This window comes from Kogia breviceps, chromosome 19 (assembly GCF_026419965.1).
Source record: "Kogia breviceps isolate mKogBre1 chromosome 19, mKogBre1 haplotype 1, whole genome shotgun sequence".
Taxonomy (NCBI): Eukaryota; Metazoa; Chordata; class Mammalia; order Artiodactyla; family Physeteridae; genus Kogia; species Kogia breviceps.
In genome coordinates this window covers 17,186,413-17,205,800 of record NC_081328.1, presented here as the reverse complement: position 1 = coordinate 17,205,800, position 19,388 = coordinate 17,186,413, and the positions used below count along the sequence as shown (strand labels likewise).

The following is a 19,388-nucleotide window of genomic DNA, read 5'->3' as shown; positions in this document are numbered from 1 at the left end:
CTGCATGCAATGAATAGCTAAGCCAGGTCCTGTATACAATTTCTTATGACATATATGACATTTAAAATGCTTTGCTTTTTGGTGCTGTATAAGGATCTTCTCATCATCAAAATCTCTATTACAATACCTGATCACTATTGTTAAGGTACAAAAGTAGCACAATAATGACATTGCCTATAAAAAAAAAATCTGTAATAAAAGAGAATAGTAGTAACATTAAAAACAGGCAACAGCTAAAACCAAGAGTACTTTATATAAACTCTACTTTTGATATTTATTATATAACTAAGGACTAACCTGCCACATAATTTTGGAATTTTCAATGTCCTGGAAGCTCACAATATCTCTTCACCACCCCTAAATAAACACATCTCAGTAGGCAATACAGTTTTGTCAAATTCCCGCGTTTCACACAGATTTATGTGAAATTAACTTTTCTTTTGTTCAGCGTCTCAACATTTACAAATGCACACTGTGAACTGGAAGGGTTCAAAATGTTTAAAAAAAAAAACAAAACCCAAAGTTAATGTGGACAGAACTTCAAAAATTAGAAGATAAAAATAATCGAAATACTAAGAATTTACCTAACTTCTAAAATTTAATGTTTATATTATTTAGAATCTGAAAATAAGTTCATTGCGACAATTTCCTATGAACAATCTACAAAGTTGCTTGCAATTCCGTACGAAACTGTCGCCCAAGAATGTATTTAAACTCACAGATAAGTTCTGTCAACAATACTGAGAATTCTTCTCTCCCCTGTCAGATTTTCCTAAAAGCACTTTACAAAATCCGTAACCGTTTTTCAACTATTATATAAATAAATGAAGCGTTTTTAGGTACCAGACAATAAATAAAATCAATTGAAACGTAGAGTTTACTAACGTTTCCGGGGGGGGGGGGGGAACCGACGCCACGTTTCTTTAGTAAGAGGCACTTTCTCACTCCAATAAAACCAGATAAAAAAAAGATAACAAGAAACCCCACCCTGTAAGAGAACGCTTCTCCAAGATTAAGGCGTCAGTGGGTGGGAGGCGGAAGCTAGATCTTCCCACAACCCCCCGCAAAAAAAAAGGGCGGGTGGGGGGGGGGGGGCGCCAAAATCAGGGTTGACTAACATAAGCCTTTACTAAACCACCGATTCTACAAAAAAAAAAAAGGAAAAGAAAAAAGTGGGTGACCGACTCCGGAAGCTCCCCCCTGATCCGCCACAGAGTCAATCAACGTACTGTACTCGAAGCAAGTCCCTTTGTTGAACCGTCACCAAAACAACGGAGTGTGGCAGAAGAGTCCTCAGGGGAGTCTGTCCTTGGTGAAGGAGGTCCAAGCCGCCTCCCCGTGGGTCAACGCTTGCACCAAACCAAGACCCTCCTGAGTCACGGAGTCCCACAACCCACAACTACCAGAGCTTCTCGCCCCAGGGACCCCATTTTCCGAGAAATCTTCCCAAATCTGAGTCCAGTCACCAAACCACCGACCCCGAGGCCTAGATCCCACTCTCCGCCATAGGCCAAAGCCAGGCCTCCCCGTCCCAGTCACCACCAACCGGCGCCCCCGCTCGGCCTCGACTTCAAACCGACAAAGGATACCAGCACCACGGCTTCAGCTGCTTCTTCTTCTTGCGACCCATAACTGCGCTCTACCGACAAAAAAAAAGGAGGGGAAAACAAGCAGGAAAAACTAGCCGAAGAGTCGCTCACTCTTCCGACCCAACCACCACCACCACGTCCCACAGGAAACAGCCACAAAATGGCCGACGCCCTCGCTCGCCGCTCTGCCTCCCGTCAGGCACTGCGGCCGGGGGCGGTGCCAGGCAGGGGAGGGTCACATGACGAGGCCTACGCCCTGAGTGGGCGGACACTCGCGCCGGCGGAGAGTTGGCTGCCATCTTGTCCGTGCGTGCGGTCCGGGCTATTCCGTGCGTGCGAATTACTCTAGCTTTACTTTGTTTGTAAAAGAGCTGGTGACACGTAGGTGCGCCGAGACAGCGCGAATTGGAGAAAAAAAAAACCTCAATAGGTTACCAGAGCAATTCAAGGTAAACTACAAATAAAGGATAATTGAGACGCCCAATTTTTCATTTTGTTTCATTTCCCGGATTACTCCTTTCTGTAGTAAGTGTTGGACGTTTGCCTACTAAGTCGAAGAAGTCGCAGTCTCCGGCTTGTAATTCACAGATCGGTGACGGATGCGTAAACGACGCAGCGTGGCCACCGCGGTGACGGAAATTCGAGGTGCTGCGGAACCTCAGAGGAGGGGAACCGTTTACAGGGCCTTGGCGGTCATTGGGGTATTGAGGAAGGTTTCCTGCAGGGTCAATGGGAGCAAACGAGGTGGAGGAGAGGGTATCTCACTAAGGACGCAAAAAGTGCACGTCTTTGAGCCTGAGCACCTGAAAAAACACTGGGGTGGAGATAGTAGGGTTGGAGCTCGTATTGAAGGGGCTGATGGCAAGAGATAATCCTAGGGAGGCTGGCAAAGGCGACTTCCGGAGATTCTCCAGCAGCCTGAGGAGCTGGATTTTATGAAGTCTCTGGGAAGAAACAGAAGAGTTTTAAGAGCTCAGAGAAAAACGCAAATAAGAGTATAGCTGGTTAAGAGTCCAGTGCTTGGGTTCGTTTTCCACCAGTGCCACTGGCTATTTGCATGGCTTTGGGCAAGCCACTTAAACTTCCTCTGTCTGCACTTATAACAGAGTTTGGCATAGAGAAATAACCAGTAATGTAAATTAGATGTTAACTATTAAAAGGAAAAAGTAATAGTAGATATCCATGGAGCGCTTATTGTGCACCAGACAAGGTGGTAAGTTTTACATTACTTGTCTGAACAAACCTGTGACGGAGGTGCCATTGTTATCACCCGGTTAACATAGATGAAGAGAAAGAGGCTTAGGGGAGTTGAAGCAGGGAATTCCCTGGTGGTCCAGTGGTTAGGACTCCTCACTTGCACTGCCGAGGGCCGACCCCTGATCGGGGAACTAAGACCCCACAAGTTGTGGGGGGAGCAGCCTAAAAAAGGGGGGAGGGGCAGGGAGTTGAAGTAATTGACACAAAGTCACAGAGTTAGTAAGTATGAAGCTGAATTAGAATTGAGTTTTAGAAAAAATCGTTTTGCTTACAGTGAGAACAGTGGATTGGTGGAGGCTGAAAGGCAAGTCATAGAGAATGTGACAGTAATCTGGATAAGAGATGAAATTGGTCTGAAGTAGGGAGTGGTTATAGAAAAGCATTTATTCATTCTTCCTAAAATAAAAAATAAGATAATTTTAGATGGTGCCCAGTGCTCTACCAAAAACAAAAAGAAAGAAGGTGATGGAACAATATAAGGATGTCCACTCTTGCCACTCTTATTCAACATTGTACTGCAGGTCCAGCCAGGGTGATTAGGCAAGAAAAAGGAGTAAAAGGAATCCAGATTGGAATGGAACAAGCAAAACCATTTCTATTCAGAGATGGCATGAGTGTGTGAATAAAAGAAAAAGCCTGCAAAGAAAAAGTAATGTGTTGAAATCCTACCCCTCAGTACCTCATAATATGACCTTATTTGGAAATAGAGTCTTTACAGAGGTAATAATGCTAAGGTGAGGTCATTGGGGTGGACACTGGTGACTGGTATCTTTACAAAAAGAGGAAATTGGTTGCAGAGATAGGTATAGAAGAAAGCAATATAAAGAGACATAGGAAGGAGACCACTATAAATCAAGGAGAAAAACCTGGAACAGACTTTTCCCCATAGCCCTCAGAAGGAACCAACCCTGTTTTCACCTTGACTTTGGACTTGTAACCTCTAGAACTGTGGGACAATAAATTTTGTTGTTTAGGGTGCTGTGGTTGGGACTCAGCACTTTCACCGCTGGGACCTCAAGGTTCAGTCCTGCAAGCTGCACAGCCAAAAAAAAAAAAATTTGTGTGTGTGTGTGTTTAAACCACTCAGTCTATGGTACTTTGTTAATGGGAACCCTGGAAAATGAATACACTTGTTTACAGAAAATTCTAAGGAATAAATTTTTTTTAAATCTAGAGCTAATAAGAGCTCAACAAAGTTCATAGTACAAGATCAATATATACAAAAATCAATTGTACTTCTATACGCCAGCAACAAGCAATCTGAAAATAAAATTAAAACAATTCTGTTTACAATAGCATCAAAAAGCATAAAAACTAGGAATAAATTTAACAAAAGTTCTGAACTATACTCTGGAAAACCAAAGTATTTAAGAAATTAAAGATCTAAAGAAGTGAAAACAAACAAAAAACAAAACAAAACAACCCTGAGATTAATTGTCCAATAATTTTAGGTCAACCAGTCATCCTCAATTCAATTTTGCAGTATTAAGAGTTCTAGAGGGACTTCCCTGGTGGAGCAGTAGTTAAGAATCCGCCTGCCAATGCAGGGGACACGGGTTCGAGCCCTGGTCCGGGAAGATCCCACATGCCGCGGAGCAACTAAGCCCGTGCACCACAACTACTGAGCCTGTGCTCTAGAGCCCAAGAGCCACAACTACTGAAGCCCACGCGCCGAGAACCTGCGCTCCACGACAAGAGAAGACAGTGCAATGAGAAGCCCATGCACCACTCGCCGCAACTAGAGAAAGCCTGCGGGCAGCAATGAAGACCTAAGGCAGCCAAAAATAAATAAATTTAAAAAAAAAAAAAAGAGTTCTAGAGCCGAGTGGGTTTGAATGCCACTCTGCCACTTATTAGCTATTTTACCATGGACAAGTTAAGTAATACTGGCCTTGGTTTACTCATCTGTCAAATGGGATAATATTTACCTCATGGAGTGGTGAGAATTAAATGAGTAAGTATTTGAAAAGCACTTAGAAGGGTCCTCACACACAGAAACTGATCAGTACATGTTAGCTATTATTTTTCTATATAAAGTTAACATGGGATGTAGGTGTACTTTAATATCTTTGATATGGTGATAGGGTGAAACGTGCAAGAAAAACATGTCTAGGCGTTACAAAAATCTTAAAACGAATTCAGCAAACAATTCTTGAGCACCGTAGGCCGTGGGCTAGGACAGAGGCTATAGCAGTGAACAAGCTGACATTCTACTGGGAGAGACAATAAAGAAATACATAACGTGGGGGTAAGTGCGATGAAGAAGTAAATATAAGGGGACAGGACAGAGACTGATGGGACAGCAGTAGATGTGCGTGTGGGGTGTGTTTTGCATAGGGCAGTCAAGAAGTTCTCTCTGAGGAAGTGACGTCTCTGCAGAGCCCTGAATGATGTAGAGAAGAAGACATGAAAATCAGGGGGCGGTCCAGCTTCCTCGCCTGAGAGCCTGGGAAACCGGCGGAACGCAGATACGCGAGGGCCGGGAGCCGGAGGAGCCGGGCCACCGAGGACTGTACGGCAGCGGGGGAGCGGTTTGGCGGGGACACAGGGCCGTTCAGTGGCCGCCGCGATGCTCCCCTCCTTGCAGGAATCGCTGGATGGGGATGAAAAGGAGCTAGAGAGCAGCGAGGAGGGCGGCTCCGCTGAGGAGCGGAGACTCGAGCCGCCGCCCAGCAGCCACTACTGTCTCTACAGCTACCGCGGAAGCAGGTGCAGCGCCCGACCGCCCTTGTGGCCCGCCCCGGCCCCGCCGCCCGGCCCCGCAGCCCACCCCGGGTCCCACAGCCTGCGGCTCTCAAACGCCGTCTTCTCCCCTCCCAGCCAAGGTCTCTGGCCCTCAGGGCCCTCCTCGCCTTACGTGGTACTTCCGGGCCCCCATCCTGGACTTTTGTGCCTGGCCCTCCCATGTTTCTGCGCTCTGTCCTTGACATCTTCCAGCCCCTTCCTGTCGCCCCTGCCTTTTGTTTAGCGCAGTGCCACGCACGCTCAATAATGTCAATTCCCATCCCCTGTCCTTCCTGTCATTGTCTCCCCACTTTCCTCCATCCCCAACCTGCCATCCCTACCCCCACGCCCACCTTCTAGTTAACTTCTGTCCTTGCTGCCTCATTTCCCTCTGCCCCATCAGACTTCCTGGGGTTCTTCTGGCCCTGTAGTCTGTTTTTGTTTTTGTTTTGGCCACAGTGCGTGGCTTGGGGGATCTTATTTCCCCGACCAGGGATTGAACCCAGGCCCTCAGCAGTGAAAGTTCCGAGTCCTAACCAGTGAACCGCCAGGGAATTCCCTGTAAGGTCTGTTTTTAAGAGTAAATTTCCTTGACTCTTCTGGATGTTTAATTTAGCCTTTCCTCCACACCTTAAGTGGCCTGGAGAGAGAAGGAGCTCGTCAGACCTGTTTTATGCGTTTTCCCTGTCAACGGAGGCAGTGGAGGATTCAAGCACTTCTACCTTGCAGCATTTTAGTTGACTGACCCTATCCTGCTTGCGGAGGGTGGGGCCCCATATTTCACTTGAGTTAGAACCCGTAAGTTGATAGCTGACTTGCTTTTGCGGCGTGCAGATTGGCACAGCAGCGAGCGGACAGTGCTGATGGAAGCCCAAGTGGCACAAATGCAGAAACTCCCTCTGGTGATGATTTCAGGTAAAAACAGCTTGGCCATATCCCGCGTATGTGCTATTCTCTTAAGGGCATCTCTGGCCTGCAGATGTCAGTGGGTACCCTGTCTGCACACAGCTTTCCCTGAGTCAAACAATCAAGCCCACCTCTCCCCTAGGAACCTCATCTTGATTTTCTTATTAGTTCATTTAGTCAAGGCTGGGGCAGATCCAAATACCCTTGTGATTAGCCCCAGGCTGATTAGCCACACAGTTAATCTGAGCTTCTTGATTGGAACTCCAGTAAATATTCAATATCATATAAGTATAAAGAAATTTAAAATCCTCCTTTTTCCCCCCAATTGAATACCCTTTCATAGCTCCTCTGCTACACACTACAATATAAACTCCAAGATAGCAGGGATTGCTGTCTCTTTTGTTCATCCATGTCTCCCTACCTAGTACCTTGAGTGGGACCTGGCACAGGGTAGAGATTTAATATATACATATATATATATATATATATATATATATATATATATGAATGAATGAACCTCAACACTTGATGGATGCAAAGTGGAGTATAATACAAAAATATGTTCACTGAGTGACCGGATGATGGATGATTTAAGGAATTTTTCAGGTACTGTAATAGAACTGTGGAGATATATATATATTTAAGTCCTCATTTTTAGAGATACCTAATGAGAAATTTAGGGATGAAATAATATGATTCCAGAAACTTGCTTCAAAATAAGTCTGGGCATGGACTTGAGGATATGGGGAGGGGGAAGGGTAAGCTGTGACGAAGTTAGAGAGTGGCAGGGACATATACACACTACCAAATGTAAATTAGATAGCTAGTGGGAAGCTGCCGCATAGCACAGGGAGATCACCTCTGTTCTTTGTGACCACCTAGAGGGGTGGGATAGGGAGGGTGGGAGACAGGGTGACGCAAGAGGAAAGAGATATGGGAACCTATGTATGTGTATAACTGATTCACTTTGTTGTAAAGGAAAAACTAACACACTATTGTAAAACAGTTATACTCCAATAAAGATGTTTTAAAAAAAAATAAGTCTGGGAAGTGGGAGGTATGGACAACTTGGGAGTACAGGTGAAACAAGATTTTTTTTAAAAAAAATTTTTATTGCAGTATAGTTGATTTACAATGTTGTGTTAGTTTCAGGTGTACAGCAAAGTGAATCAGTTATATGTATACATATAACCACTCTTTTTTAGATTCTTTTCCCATATAGGCTATTACAGTGTATTGAGTAGAGTTCTCTGTGCTATATACTAGGTCTTTTTTAGTTATCTATTTTATATATAGTAGTGTGTAAAAGTCAATCCCAGTCTCCCAATTTATCCCCCCCTCCAAGAGAAACAAGGTTGCCCATAAGCTGATAATTGTCAAAAGTGGGTGGTAGGTACATGTGGGTTCATTATACTATTCTCTCTACTTTTTATATGTTTGAAATTTTCCATAACATGAAACCAAAGATGTGAGGCATATTGGGTTTATATTTTATATTGGGAAGTTTGATGACAGAAAAGCTTTTCTTCCTGCATATTCAATTTATAGTTTCTGTTTATATTCTAATCTCAACCAAAGTGAAGTGTTTATGTTTAGTTCATAAATGATCACTAAGCTGGTGTGTTTATTCATGGGTAGTAGGTAGTTGGAGGATTGAGGAAAGAAGAGGAGGCATGAAATAGTGATCTCGAGGGACTTCCCTGGTGGCACAATGGTTAAGAATCTGCCTGCCAGTGCAGGGGACATGGGTTCGATCCCTGGTCCAGGAAGATCCCACCTGCCACGGAGCAACTAAGCCCGTGCGCCACAGCTACTGAGCCTGTGCTCTAGAGCCCGCGAGCTACAACTACTGAAGCCCGCATGCCTAGAGCCTGTGCTCCGCAACAAGAGAAGCCACCGCAATGAGAAGCCCACGCACTGCAACGAAGAGTAGCCCCCGCTCGCCACAACTAGAGAAAGCCCGCGCTCAGCAACGAAGACCCAGTGCAGCCAAAATAAATAAATTAATTAATTAATTAATTTAAAGAAAAATGGAGATCTCAAAGAGTAGAAGAGTGAACCAGGAAATGTGATAGCTGGGCAGCGGTAGGGCCCACTGGAGGCTAGTGGTCATTTATGTATGTATGTATGTATGTATTTTGGCTGTGCTGCACGGCTTGCAGGATCTTAGTTTTCCGACCAGGGATTGAACCTGGGCCCACGGCAGTGAAACCACCAACATAACCACTGGACCGCCAGGGAATTCCTAGTGGTCATTAATTTAAAATGAGACTAGACACTGTGGATATGGGTTTTTGTCCAACCACATTCAGCTGCATAGGTGCAGATGCAGAGTAGGTAGAGAGCCGGACTAACCAGAGCTGAAGTTTTGCTTAGCAGGTACAGAGAGGTGAAAACAAAGGGGTTGAATGAGAATGTGTGCAGGGGTGTGATTACAATGACTGGAATTTAAGTTGGGTAAGGAGGAAGGAGGTGAGGATGAGTAACTTGAGGCTACTGTGAAAAAGATAAAAGGTCAGTGGCTTGGGGGTCCTAGTGGATTCATAATACTAGAGAGAATAAGCTGGAAAGATAGCACTATTTTAAATGGATGACGCAGATCATACTTGGTGATATACATTCCTAGAAGCCTCACCAACAGGAGTCAGATAGAAAGCTTTGCCAAGTCCTTAGTGAGGGCTTTTAGCGATGTCCTGTCTGACTTACGGGGTGTAAATGCAGAGTCCACTGGTAAGGAACGTGTGTCTCTCATTTGTCAAGCCTCTCCTTGGCGGATACTAATCTACCATCTGAATTGGAGCCAGAGCTGTGCAGTTTCATTGCTAAGCGTCTTTCTAAGGGAGCAGTCTTTGAAGGGCTGGGTAATGTTGCATCTGTGGAGCTGAGGTAAGTATAAAATGTGCTGTATCCTGAGATTTTATTTCTGAGCTAAATATGAGAAGTGGTGAGAAACTCCAAAAGATCAGTACCTACTAGACCTGCAAAGTTCATCTTTGTTCCCTGGCAGCTGAGCACTGGGCCTCACACACATTTCTGTGGAATGGAATTAACTGAATGGCAGAGACTCTGCCTCCTCAGTGTACATATTGTACTTGGAAGAAAAGAGCTCATTACCAAAACTATAACTGTATACTTTACAGTTGTAAAGGGCTTTCACAAACTTCAATGCCATTCTCCTTACAAAGGGGTGATAAAGCAGATACTCTTACTTCCATTTTCAGATGAAGTAATAATCTCAGAGAAATTGAGGTCCCAAGGCTGGTCACATTGATGGAAGTCAGGCTTAAATGTAGGTGTCCTCAGTTGAATTCCAGCCATCTTTCCACTACACCCCTTGATTGTAGTTCACTTCAGACCATGATATTGGCTTCAAGTCCTCTCAGGAGTATGAGGCCACATACCAAGATAAGGGCATCAGATAAACACTTCACATCTGCCTGGAGCTTCAGTGATTCGTGAAGGTTTAGGGGAGGGAGAAAAGATGATTATATTTATGTGAACATGGATAAACTATGAACAAGAGTGACATTTGCATGAATTTTTCACATAAGACAGAATTCAAAGAAATTCCATGTTTGTTAGGTGCTGCTTTAGCTAAAGCCCGTTATGGTACATGTTCATTTTCCTCTGTTGTTACAAGTAAACCAAGAAGTCTGGGAAGCTCTGACCTACTCAGCAGTCTAACGGCATTGCCAGATCAGGATGACCAGGGCTCAGAGGAGTCTACAGAACTACGTGCGTGAGTTATCAAAATAATACATTTAACCTTTTCCTTTCTTTTCTAGAACTCCAGGTTACCGAGTTGGTTGTTATTACTGCCTTTTCCAACAAGAAAAACTGCTTTCCCAAACAACAACAGACTCTGAACATAACTGTTCAGAGTATGTGGTCTGCTTTTTAGGAGGGTCTGAAAAAGGACTTGAGCTATATCCTTTCTTTGGTCTTTGAGGGTATCAGGAGGGAACATGTTGGCAGGCAAGTAGAGGATTATTACTAGCAACCTCCGAAAAGGTTTTCTACCTCTTATGCATTAACTTCAGTTTCAGACCTCCATACGACCAGTTTGTCTTGGCTTGTTTTAATTGACCGTTATTTGAGAGATTTTTTTATTACCTATTGAGAAATAAAACCCTTTCTTGATTCATCCTTTATTGCTTCCTTAAGAACATACTTTCAGGCTTGAATTGGACAAGTATATTCAAGGGCTGAAAAATAACATGAACTGTGAGGTAAGATGATTGCATTGATTTTTTTTAAAAGAGTTTCATTCTTTTTAAAAAAATATTTATTATTTATTTGGTTGTGCTGGGTCTTAGTTGCAGCACGCGGGATCTTTAGTTGTGGCATGCGGGATCTAGTTCCCTGACCAGGGATTGAACCTGGGCCCCCTGCATTGGGAGCATGGAGTCTTAACCGCTGGACCACCAGGGAAGTCCCTGCGTTAATATTTTTAAAGACTGAGATGATTAACATTATGCGACTGCTATACTTGTCAAATCATCCAGATAGACACAGACACTTAGAAATTCTGAAAATGTGCTACTTTGCGGGCTAATAGAAAGGTGTTTGGGGGCTTCCCTGGTGGTGCAGTGGTTAAGAATCCGCCTGCCAATGCAGGGGACACGGGTTCGAGCCCTGGTCCGGGAAGATCCCACATGCCACGGAGCAACTAAGCCCATGCGCCACAACTACTGAGCCTGCGCTCTAGAGCCCGTGCACCGCAACTACTGAGCCCGCGTGTCTAGAACCCGTGCTCCGCAACAAGAGAAGCCATGGCAATGAGAAGCCTGTGCACCACAATGAAGAGTAGCCCCCACTCCACACAACTAGAGAAAGCCCGCGCGCAGCAATGAAGACCCAACGCAGCCAAAAATAAATAAATTTAAAATGGATTTCTGTTTTAAAAAAAGAAGAAAAAAATGAAGAAAGGTGCTTGTTTAGGGAAGCAGGGAACATAGTCCTATAAGTGATGTAAGTTTCACAAGACTGCTTCTGAAGTTTTGCATCTATGAAAAATTCAATCAATTAAATTCAAAGTTATGTAGTAACATGCCAAGCGAGGAAAATGACGTTCTTTTCCCAATTTCTAGATACATAAGATTTATATTCTGGTCAGAACTAATGGCCCACAAAGCCTCTGGCACCAGAGACATGCTATGCAATGGCATGACTGTCCTTGAACTCAACCTCAAAGATTTTTAGAAACATCCCATTTTTCATTAATCGATCTTTTATGAATTAGATACATCCATATCGATTCCTTTATCCATACCTTTTAAAAACTACGCGTTTGGTTGGTGGCAGTTAAGTCATCACTCTTAAAAATTTACTACCCATTATACGTGGTAATAATTCCTTTCACTTGTCGTGCACTTGCTTACAAGACACTGCAGGAGGGGAAAGGATAGCATAGGAGTGAGCCGGGAGTACGAGTCTAGGGGGAGCTGCTCTCCCAGGCTGGAGCTCTCCCTCCAGCCCCAGGGAGCAGCACAGCCAAGGAAGCCAAATGAGCTCCTGGCAGCGTGTCTGACACCCGGAGTGGGCTTGAGTGCTTTGATGCGATGACTTGTATCCTTCCCTGTTCGCATTTCGAGAGTGAACGAACTATCTGCATTCTTTCAGTCATTCAACAGGCACTTTATAAGCTCATCCATGGACGTTTCAGATGCTATGCCAGGTGCTGGGGAGATGAGGATTAAGAGAGTATCTCCAAGAGTTCACAGTACAGTGGGAGGAGATTGACATGTAAATGCCCCAACTCCTTTCAGTGAAGAAATAGCATGGAACCCTATTAATTCAGTCTCTTCATTTTATATAACGCACTTCTTTTTTGTGGTACATGGGCCTCTCACTGTTGTGGCCTCTCCCGGGGCCTCTCACTGTTGTGGCCTCTCCCGTTGAGGAGCACAGGCTCCGGACGCGCAGGCTCAGCGGCCATGGCTCACGGGCCCAGCCGCTCCGCGGCATGTGGGATCCTCCCGGACCGGGTCACGAACCCGCGTCCCCTGCATGGGCAGGCGGACTCTCAACCACTGCGCCACCAGGGAAGAAGCCCTATATAACGCATTTCTTAGTGTATTTTCAAGAAATGCAGCACTGAATTACTCCCCACTCTGCCCAACAAGCCCAGCAAAGTTATATCACAATTCCTTTTTTAAAATTTGTGGTGTTAGCTTAAAAGAAGGTGTCTGTCCCCAGTTCTTTTCACTGTCAAGAGTATCATGAAGAAAATGTTAAGTCCACTAAGGTGAAGGCTGATATCAAAGCAAGTGACATTCTCTCTTGATCTAGGAAAGGGGTGGGGAGAAGCACGTACAGTCCTACCTGAGCAGCTGGTTTGAGGATGTTGTATGCCCAATCCAAAGGGTGGTTCATCTCTTTCAGGAGCAGCTTACCTTTCTGCTACATGCTGTAAGTATTGCCCAAACAAAATATTTCCTTAATTGAGAATCACTTTGGCCAAGTTTGGATTATTTAAAGACATACTTATTTTCTCTGAACATTACCTTCCCCCCTGAATATTCTTTCAAACAATGCCTGCAATTAGGATAAACCACACTCTATTTATTCAGATCTAGAAAGTTACACTACTAAGGTAGAATTCAAATACTGAGTCTTCTGTTTGTTTGTTTTTTTGTTTTTTTTTTTGCGGTATGCGGGCCTCTCACTGTTGTGGCCTCTAGCGTCGCGGAGCACATGCTCCGGACGCGCAGGCCCAGCCGCGGCATGTGGGATCTTCCCGGACCGGGGCACGAACCCGCGTCCCCTGCATCAGCAGGCAGACTCTCAACCACTGCGCCACCAGGGAAGCCCCAAATACTGAGTCTTCTAATAGGATAAAACGTTTTAAAATAATTACCTTTTTTTTTTTTTTGGCCACGCTGCACAGTTTATGCAATCTTGGTTCCCCGACCAGGGATTGAACCTGGGCCACGGCAGTGAAAGCCCCAAATCCTAACCACTAGACCAGCAGGGAACTCCCTAAAATAATTACTCTTTGAGGTGATCTGGAAGAGGTGTAATTTCCAAAATAATTTGAGAAGGAAAATGGAAATCAAAAGTGATTTTACCTATATAAAAATGTCCAAATAAAAAATGAAAAATTCACTAAAATATCCAGACAATGGGGTAGGCTCGAGTAAATGGCCAGGTTTTTCATGTAAATATGTGGTAGGTGGATGCAGCTGAGGCTGGATGGCTCGACAAGCCCAGGTTTCAGACCATTAGCGAGTAACAGCTGAACAAAGCTCTGGAGAGCCCCCGGACAGTGCCCAGCAAGCGTCATCTAGCGTGGTGGTTATTGGGGGAGGTGATGTTTAGTCACAAGTGGCTGCTCAACAAGGAAAACTGGAATACATGTATCAGTTAGGCTTTATTTTTCTCTCATAGGCTCTGAGTTATACTCCTGTGGAGGTTAAAGAATCAGATGAAAAAACAAAGAGAGACATTCACAGGTAAAGAACAGTTTTGCAAAGAGAGAACCTTTTCCACAGCAAGCCTGATATTTATGTTTTTAACACCCACCCCCGCTCCCAATGCAGAATGAATTTGCTTCCTCCCTCCCATCCTGTAATATAGTTTGTGCAAAAGGATTGTGTGTGTGGCAGGTTTCTGAGTGTGGCCAGTCTCCAAGGCCTGATTCACGAAGGCACCATGACGTCTTTGTGCATGGCCATGACGGAGGGGCAGCATAAGTCTGTGATCATCGATTGTAGTAGCTCCCAGCCTCAGTTCCACAACGCAGGTGAGCCACAACCCCGGGAGCAGGCTTGTGAACCTCCTTTTTTTGCGCTGAGAACAAATGATGCAAACTTATCCTTCCTGTCTTGTGCAGTTTGACATGTTTATCCCCAAATCACCAAAACCAATAGCCGTTCTAGAAACGTGGAAATAAGGTCATGCCTAGCAATTCTTCTCCTAGGTATATAGAGAACTCTTGTATATGTACACAAGGAGACAAAAACAAGATGTTCATAAGGGCACTGTTTGAAATAGCAAAGAACTGAAAGCAACTTAAGTGTCTGTCAACAGGAGAATTGATAAACTGCTCTATTCGTACAATGGAATACTATATAGCCGTGACAATGAGTGAACTAGAGATATATGTCTCAGTACAGCACACAAACGTATTATATAGTGCAAGAGCCATTAAAGAAAAATACAACTTTAACATATGCAAAATAATACTATATAGGGCTTATAGATAAAGTATGTGGCAAAAGTTTAAAGAAAGACACGGGCATGGTGATCCTTCTGATGGGAAAGGAAGGGGATGCGATTGGGAAGAGGCACATTGGAGCTTCAACCATTTTGGTATTTCTTAACCAGGTGGTGAGTTAAGATTTTTTTAGACCATTATAGAAGTCTTAAATAATTCATTATAAGAGTTTTTATAAAGGAGGAAAGAATATGATGTATACAAATATTGAATCATTATGTTGTGCACCTGAAACTAATATGTCAATTACACCTCAATTTTAAAAAAGAAAATAAATAAAAAGAAGAATAAATGTCTTGTGATTTCACTTTTATTTATTTTTCTAAAATATTTTATAGGAAGCAATCGGTTTTGTGAGGATTGGATGCAGGCTTTTTTGAATGGTGCTGAAGGAGGTAACCCTTTTCTTTTTCGACAAGTCCTGGAGAACTTTAAACTAAAGGTAACTAATTGGCTGTGTGCCGAGTGCCATGCGTAGTCTTTGTCTGAATTGTAATTAGTACCAGTGACTGAGTAACAAGTCTGCTTTATAGCTATGATGTCATTCTCAAAACTAGAATCCTCAGTGCCAGTTTTCCCATACCCAGTGACCACTGGGTACCTGAACTCTTCATCTTTGCTAATCTGACAGGTGACGATGGTATATCACTGTTTTTATTTGCTTTTTAAAAATTATTTTTATTTTTTGGCTGTGTCGGGTCTTATTTGCAGAGCATTGGCTCTTCATTGCGGCGTGCAGGCTCTCTGGTTGTGGCGCGCAGGCTTAGTTGCCCCACAGCGTGTGGGATCTTAGTGCCCTGACCAGGGATCGAACCAGCGTCCCCTGCATTGCAAGACGGATTCTTAACCACTGGACCACCGGGGAAGTCCCTTTATATACATTTTAAAAATTCAGTTTATTTCAACCAAAACCAAAACAGTTCGCCCATTTCTCTCACTCCCTACCTCCTGCCTCTAGTGGCCACCAGTCTGTTCTCTAAGTCTATGAGCTTGTTTTTTTTGTTGTTGTTTTTTTAATCTATATATATTTGGATTCCACATGTAGAAGAGATCGTGTGGTATTTGTCTTTCTCTGTTGGACTTGTTTCACTTAGCACTTAGCATGGAGCCCTTGAGGTCCATCCATGTTGTCACTGATGGCAGGATCTCATTCTTTTTCATGACTGAGTGGTATTCCACTGTGTATATATACCACAGTTTCTTTGTCCACTCATCCGTCAGTGGACACTTGGGTTCTCCGCAGGGAACATGAGGGTGCATATACCTTTTTGAATAGGTGTTTTTGTTTTCTTCAGGTAGATGCAGAAGAAGCATTGCTGGATCGTATTTTTTTCATTTGGATTATTACCTTAGGGTATATTCCCTAAAGTGGAATTACCAAGTCAAAGGGTTTGAATGCTTTGGTTCCTATTACAAATTGCTAGCTTGCACTTCAGAAAAATAGGAACAAATTACAGAATGGCCGGCAATGTGTGTGGGTTTTCTATGCAGAACCTAATATAACAGTTTTTATCAATCTTATTTATTTTTATTAATTTAATATTGGCACTCCATAGCTGTTCAAATCTGTCTTTAATTATTATTCAGGATGAACATTTTTTCATGTTAGTTTACTATTTGCAAATAAACAAACAAAAAGACACATTTCAATGGAGCAAATCTATCCGCTATGATATAGTGACATTATAAATTGTAAAGGCAATACTAATGAAAGATGTTACCTGTCATTCTTTATATGTAAACAATATCTTTATATTTTTTTAATAAATTGTCAAGTAGAGTCTGGGTCTTAACCATAAATTTGCATTATTCTGTATCTATTTTGTATCATAAGCCTTATTCACAATAATTTAAATAATTTTTAAAAAACAAAGACTAACTAGAATCCTCAAAAGGCATTCCATTTATATTTTTCACTGGCTTCTGCATATGTACCATTGCATATCTAATTAATTGGATTGAATGCTTGCTTATATTTCAAGGACATCAGTCTTGTAATTTGTGACATATCTTAGTTGGAAAGCACAAAAAAAGGAGTTCCATGCCTAAGGGTTCAAAATTTTGGTGGGGAGGCATGTTGTCACCTTATTTAGGAGATTTGTAAAGTATTTTTACTTTATATATATATATAAAAGATTTTGTTGGGGCTTCCCTGGTGGCGCAGTGGTTGAGAATCCGCCTGCCGATGCAGGAGACACGGGTTCGTGCCCTGGTCCGGGAAGATCCCACGTGCCGTGGAGCAACTAAGCCCGTGAGCCATGGCCGCTAGGCCTGCGCGTCAGGAGCCTATGCTCCGCAACGGGAGAGGCCACAACAGTGAGAGGCCCGCATACCGCAAAAAAAAAAAAAAAAAAAAAAAAAAAAAAGATTTTGTTCTACCAAGGGCAAAGCATATTAGCAATAAAAATGATGAAAATATTCCAAAAAAAAAGCGAACATTTCAGTAACATATGTTGAGTTCTCAGCTGGATAGGAGATCTTTTTCAGGCTTCATTATTATCTCACTAAACACATATTTAACTGGGTAATCTTTTTCTAGGCCATACAAGACACAAATAATTTGAAGAGATTTATCCGGCAGGCAGAAATGAATCATTATGCTTTGTTTAAGTGTTACATGTTCCTAAAGAACTGCGGTAGTGGAGATATCCTTTTGAAGATTGTTAAAGTGGAACACGAAGAAATGCCCGAAGCCAAAAGTGTGGTAGCTGTCCTCGAAGAATTTATGAAAGAAGCTCCTACCCAAAGTTTTTGATCACGTTTTGAGATGATTATATTGTGAAGTTATGCAAGCCTTGGTGTTTGAAATTGCAGTTGTTATAACTGTCATAGGATTGCTATTTCAGATTATTTGAAACATTCTAGGTTTTTTCATGTTGTACTTTTAAGATTAAACCTAATTAGACATATAAATCTGAGGCAAGTCTTCACTGAGCCCTAGATAGATGTGTATTAGAGTTGTGAAAATTTTACATTTGCTGGTCTCATAAATTCTAGACTTCAGGGAGTTGTTCCTTAAAAAACTTCAGAGGTGATTTTGTGGCTTCTGTGAGGAGTTTGCTGCAGTATTTAGCAACTTTTCCTCCCAGAAAAATGATAATACTTCTTTCTCAACGTAGTATAGCTTCTTTTAAAAAAAAGTACTCCTAGTTTTAGGACAGATTAACACCACGACACCATTTCAAAAACAGATCTGTGCATCCTGTGGGTGCTTGATAGATTTTTTTGTGTGTGTGACTGATAATGGATGGACGATGAAGCCAGCTTTCATGACAATATGCAAATAAATCATGAGTGTGTAAGGAAGTAAATGAGCTTTAAAAATAGATGTACTAGCTTCAAGATAAAACATTATCTCTGATGGAAAGCTACTGCAGAAGTGGCCCCATCACTTTTCTTCATTTGTTCACAGGTATTTGCCAAGAGCCTATATTTTCTTTTTTCTTTCAGATGAAGATGCTGGAGTTTTTAAACAGAGTGTTAAAAAAGAAACAAAGTACATAAATTTTACAAGCAAATGTAACAGAGATTCTTCATGTCAGGGTTAATCATTGCTTTTAGTTTTTTGTACATTTGTTGAAAGCTTAAATTTTTTTATTCTGAATCAACTGAAAGTGTTCTCAGAGCCATTTATAATTCCCATGGAAGCCAACTGTAGCTACACATATATGACTGCAGTTTGTTCTGCTTAGCTCTTTAATACATCCATTTGATAATGATTTTTGTTTAGAAGATCAGAAGTCTTGTGTTCTCACTGCCCTCAGGATGCTCAGAGGAACACAAGCCCGTAAAAGTCCGCTCCTACACTCATCTAAATTCGCATTAAGTGCTGAGTTTTCACTTTCCAAATGACTGACAATGGCCTTCTGCTTTCTCTTATACAGAAGTCTAGAGACATGACTCACTGAGCCATTTCTTTTCTTTAATGAGAAATACAATTCAGGATCCTCATAAAGGCTTTCACATGGTTTTAAACTTTAATAACTTGGATCATAGTCAGTGTAGAAAAAAAAAAATCCAAGTAGCATCTTTTTTATAGCATTAAATTCAGAATGACTATGGAAAACAAGCAATTTTATGGCACAGCCCTTGAATCTTTTTCAATGTAGGGTTGCCCACTTGGAAATCAAATTTTTAAATAAACAATGTTAAGACATCAACATTTTGGAGTCTGGAAAACATATTTTTCATTTTCAAATTCACATATCATTCAAGAGTCCATGTTGTAAATAGCATTTAGAAGCAAATGTATTACCTGCTTCAGGTCATCTATGGATAGTCAAGGCATAATTACATATTCTTTATATGTACTTTTATATTTACTTTTTGTAATGTAAGCTCACTACATTACACAGTTATATATAAAAGTCTTATTTTAAAAGTGTATGATAAACTGTATATCACTGCTGTAGACAAGGAAAATAGTGACATGGAGTTGAATATCTTGTGGGCCATGAGAAGAAACTCAAAGAGCTCATGACCAAAAACATGTACTGTATTCAAATTTTAATAAGCTAATATATTAACTTTTAAAGTTTTAAAAAGCATTTGTTCAAGTGTGGAATACATTATGTATTATTTGTGTGCTATACACAGGAAATGTATGTTTGTCACATATCAAAAATGGTCTCAATTTACTGTAATTATATTTATAATAATAATAATAATAAAACAACTTAGCTTCTCACCAGCAC

The 19,388-nt window shown here is 42.1% G+C and overlaps 2 protein-coding genes and 1 non-coding gene across 13 annotated transcripts in view; 1 reads left to right on the top strand and 2 right to left on the bottom strand.

Annotated features, from left to right (window-relative positions):
• Window positions 1-5,829, bottom strand: part of ZNF207 (zinc finger protein 207) — a 19,561-nt gene extending 13,732 nt beyond the window's left edge. For 2 of the 11 annotated variants that reach the window (XM_059047873.2, XM_067021270.1), the window contains exons 1-2: window positions 1,590-1,778; window positions 1-127 (exon numbers count right to left, since the gene is read on the bottom strand). In XM_059047873.2, coding sequence (XP_058903856.1) covers window positions 1-127; window positions 1,590-1,630 — 168 coding nt within the window. In that variant the 5' untranslated portion in view covers window positions 1,631-1,778. Of the gene's footprint in view, window positions 190-297; window positions 2,534-5,703 lie in introns of those variants that run through there. The other 9 variants (XM_059047869.2, XM_067021269.1, XM_059047872.2 and 6 more) reach the window with 9 other exon arrangements.
• On the top strand, window positions 5,214-19,388 carry C19H17orf75 (chromosome 19 C17orf75 homolog). The gene is made up of 10 exons (XM_059047882.2): window positions 5,214-5,555; window positions 6,405-6,485; window positions 9,237-9,362; window positions 10,262-10,402; window positions 10,648-10,705; window positions 12,768-12,887; window positions 13,866-13,930; window positions 14,084-14,220; window positions 15,033-15,136; window positions 17,234-19,388. Exons 1-10 carry the CDS (start codon window positions 5,416-5,418, stop codon window positions 17,447-17,449), a joined length of 1,188 nt encoding a protein of 395 aa, XP_058903865.1. The 5' UTR covers window positions 5,214-5,415; the 3' UTR covers window positions 17,450-19,388.
• TRNAW-CCA (transfer RNA tryptophan (anticodon CCA)) lies at window positions 10,835-10,907 on the bottom strand. Its single transcript has one exon. It is a non-coding gene; the product is annotated as a tRNA-Trp (tRNA).

Coding starts and splice junctions, on each gene's coding strand:
- C19H17orf75 (XM_059047882.2), top strand. CDS start 5,416: ATGCTCCCCTCCTTGCAGGAATCGCTGGATGGGGATGAAAAGGAGCTA. Junction 6,486..9,236: donor CCCTCTGGTGATGATTTCAG/GTAAAAACAGCT, acceptor TCATTTGTCAAG/CCTCTCCTTGGCGGATACTA. Junction 12,888..13,865: donor TTACCTTTCTGCTACATGCT/GTAAGTATTGCC, acceptor TTTCTCTCATAG/GCTCTGAGTTATACTCCTGT.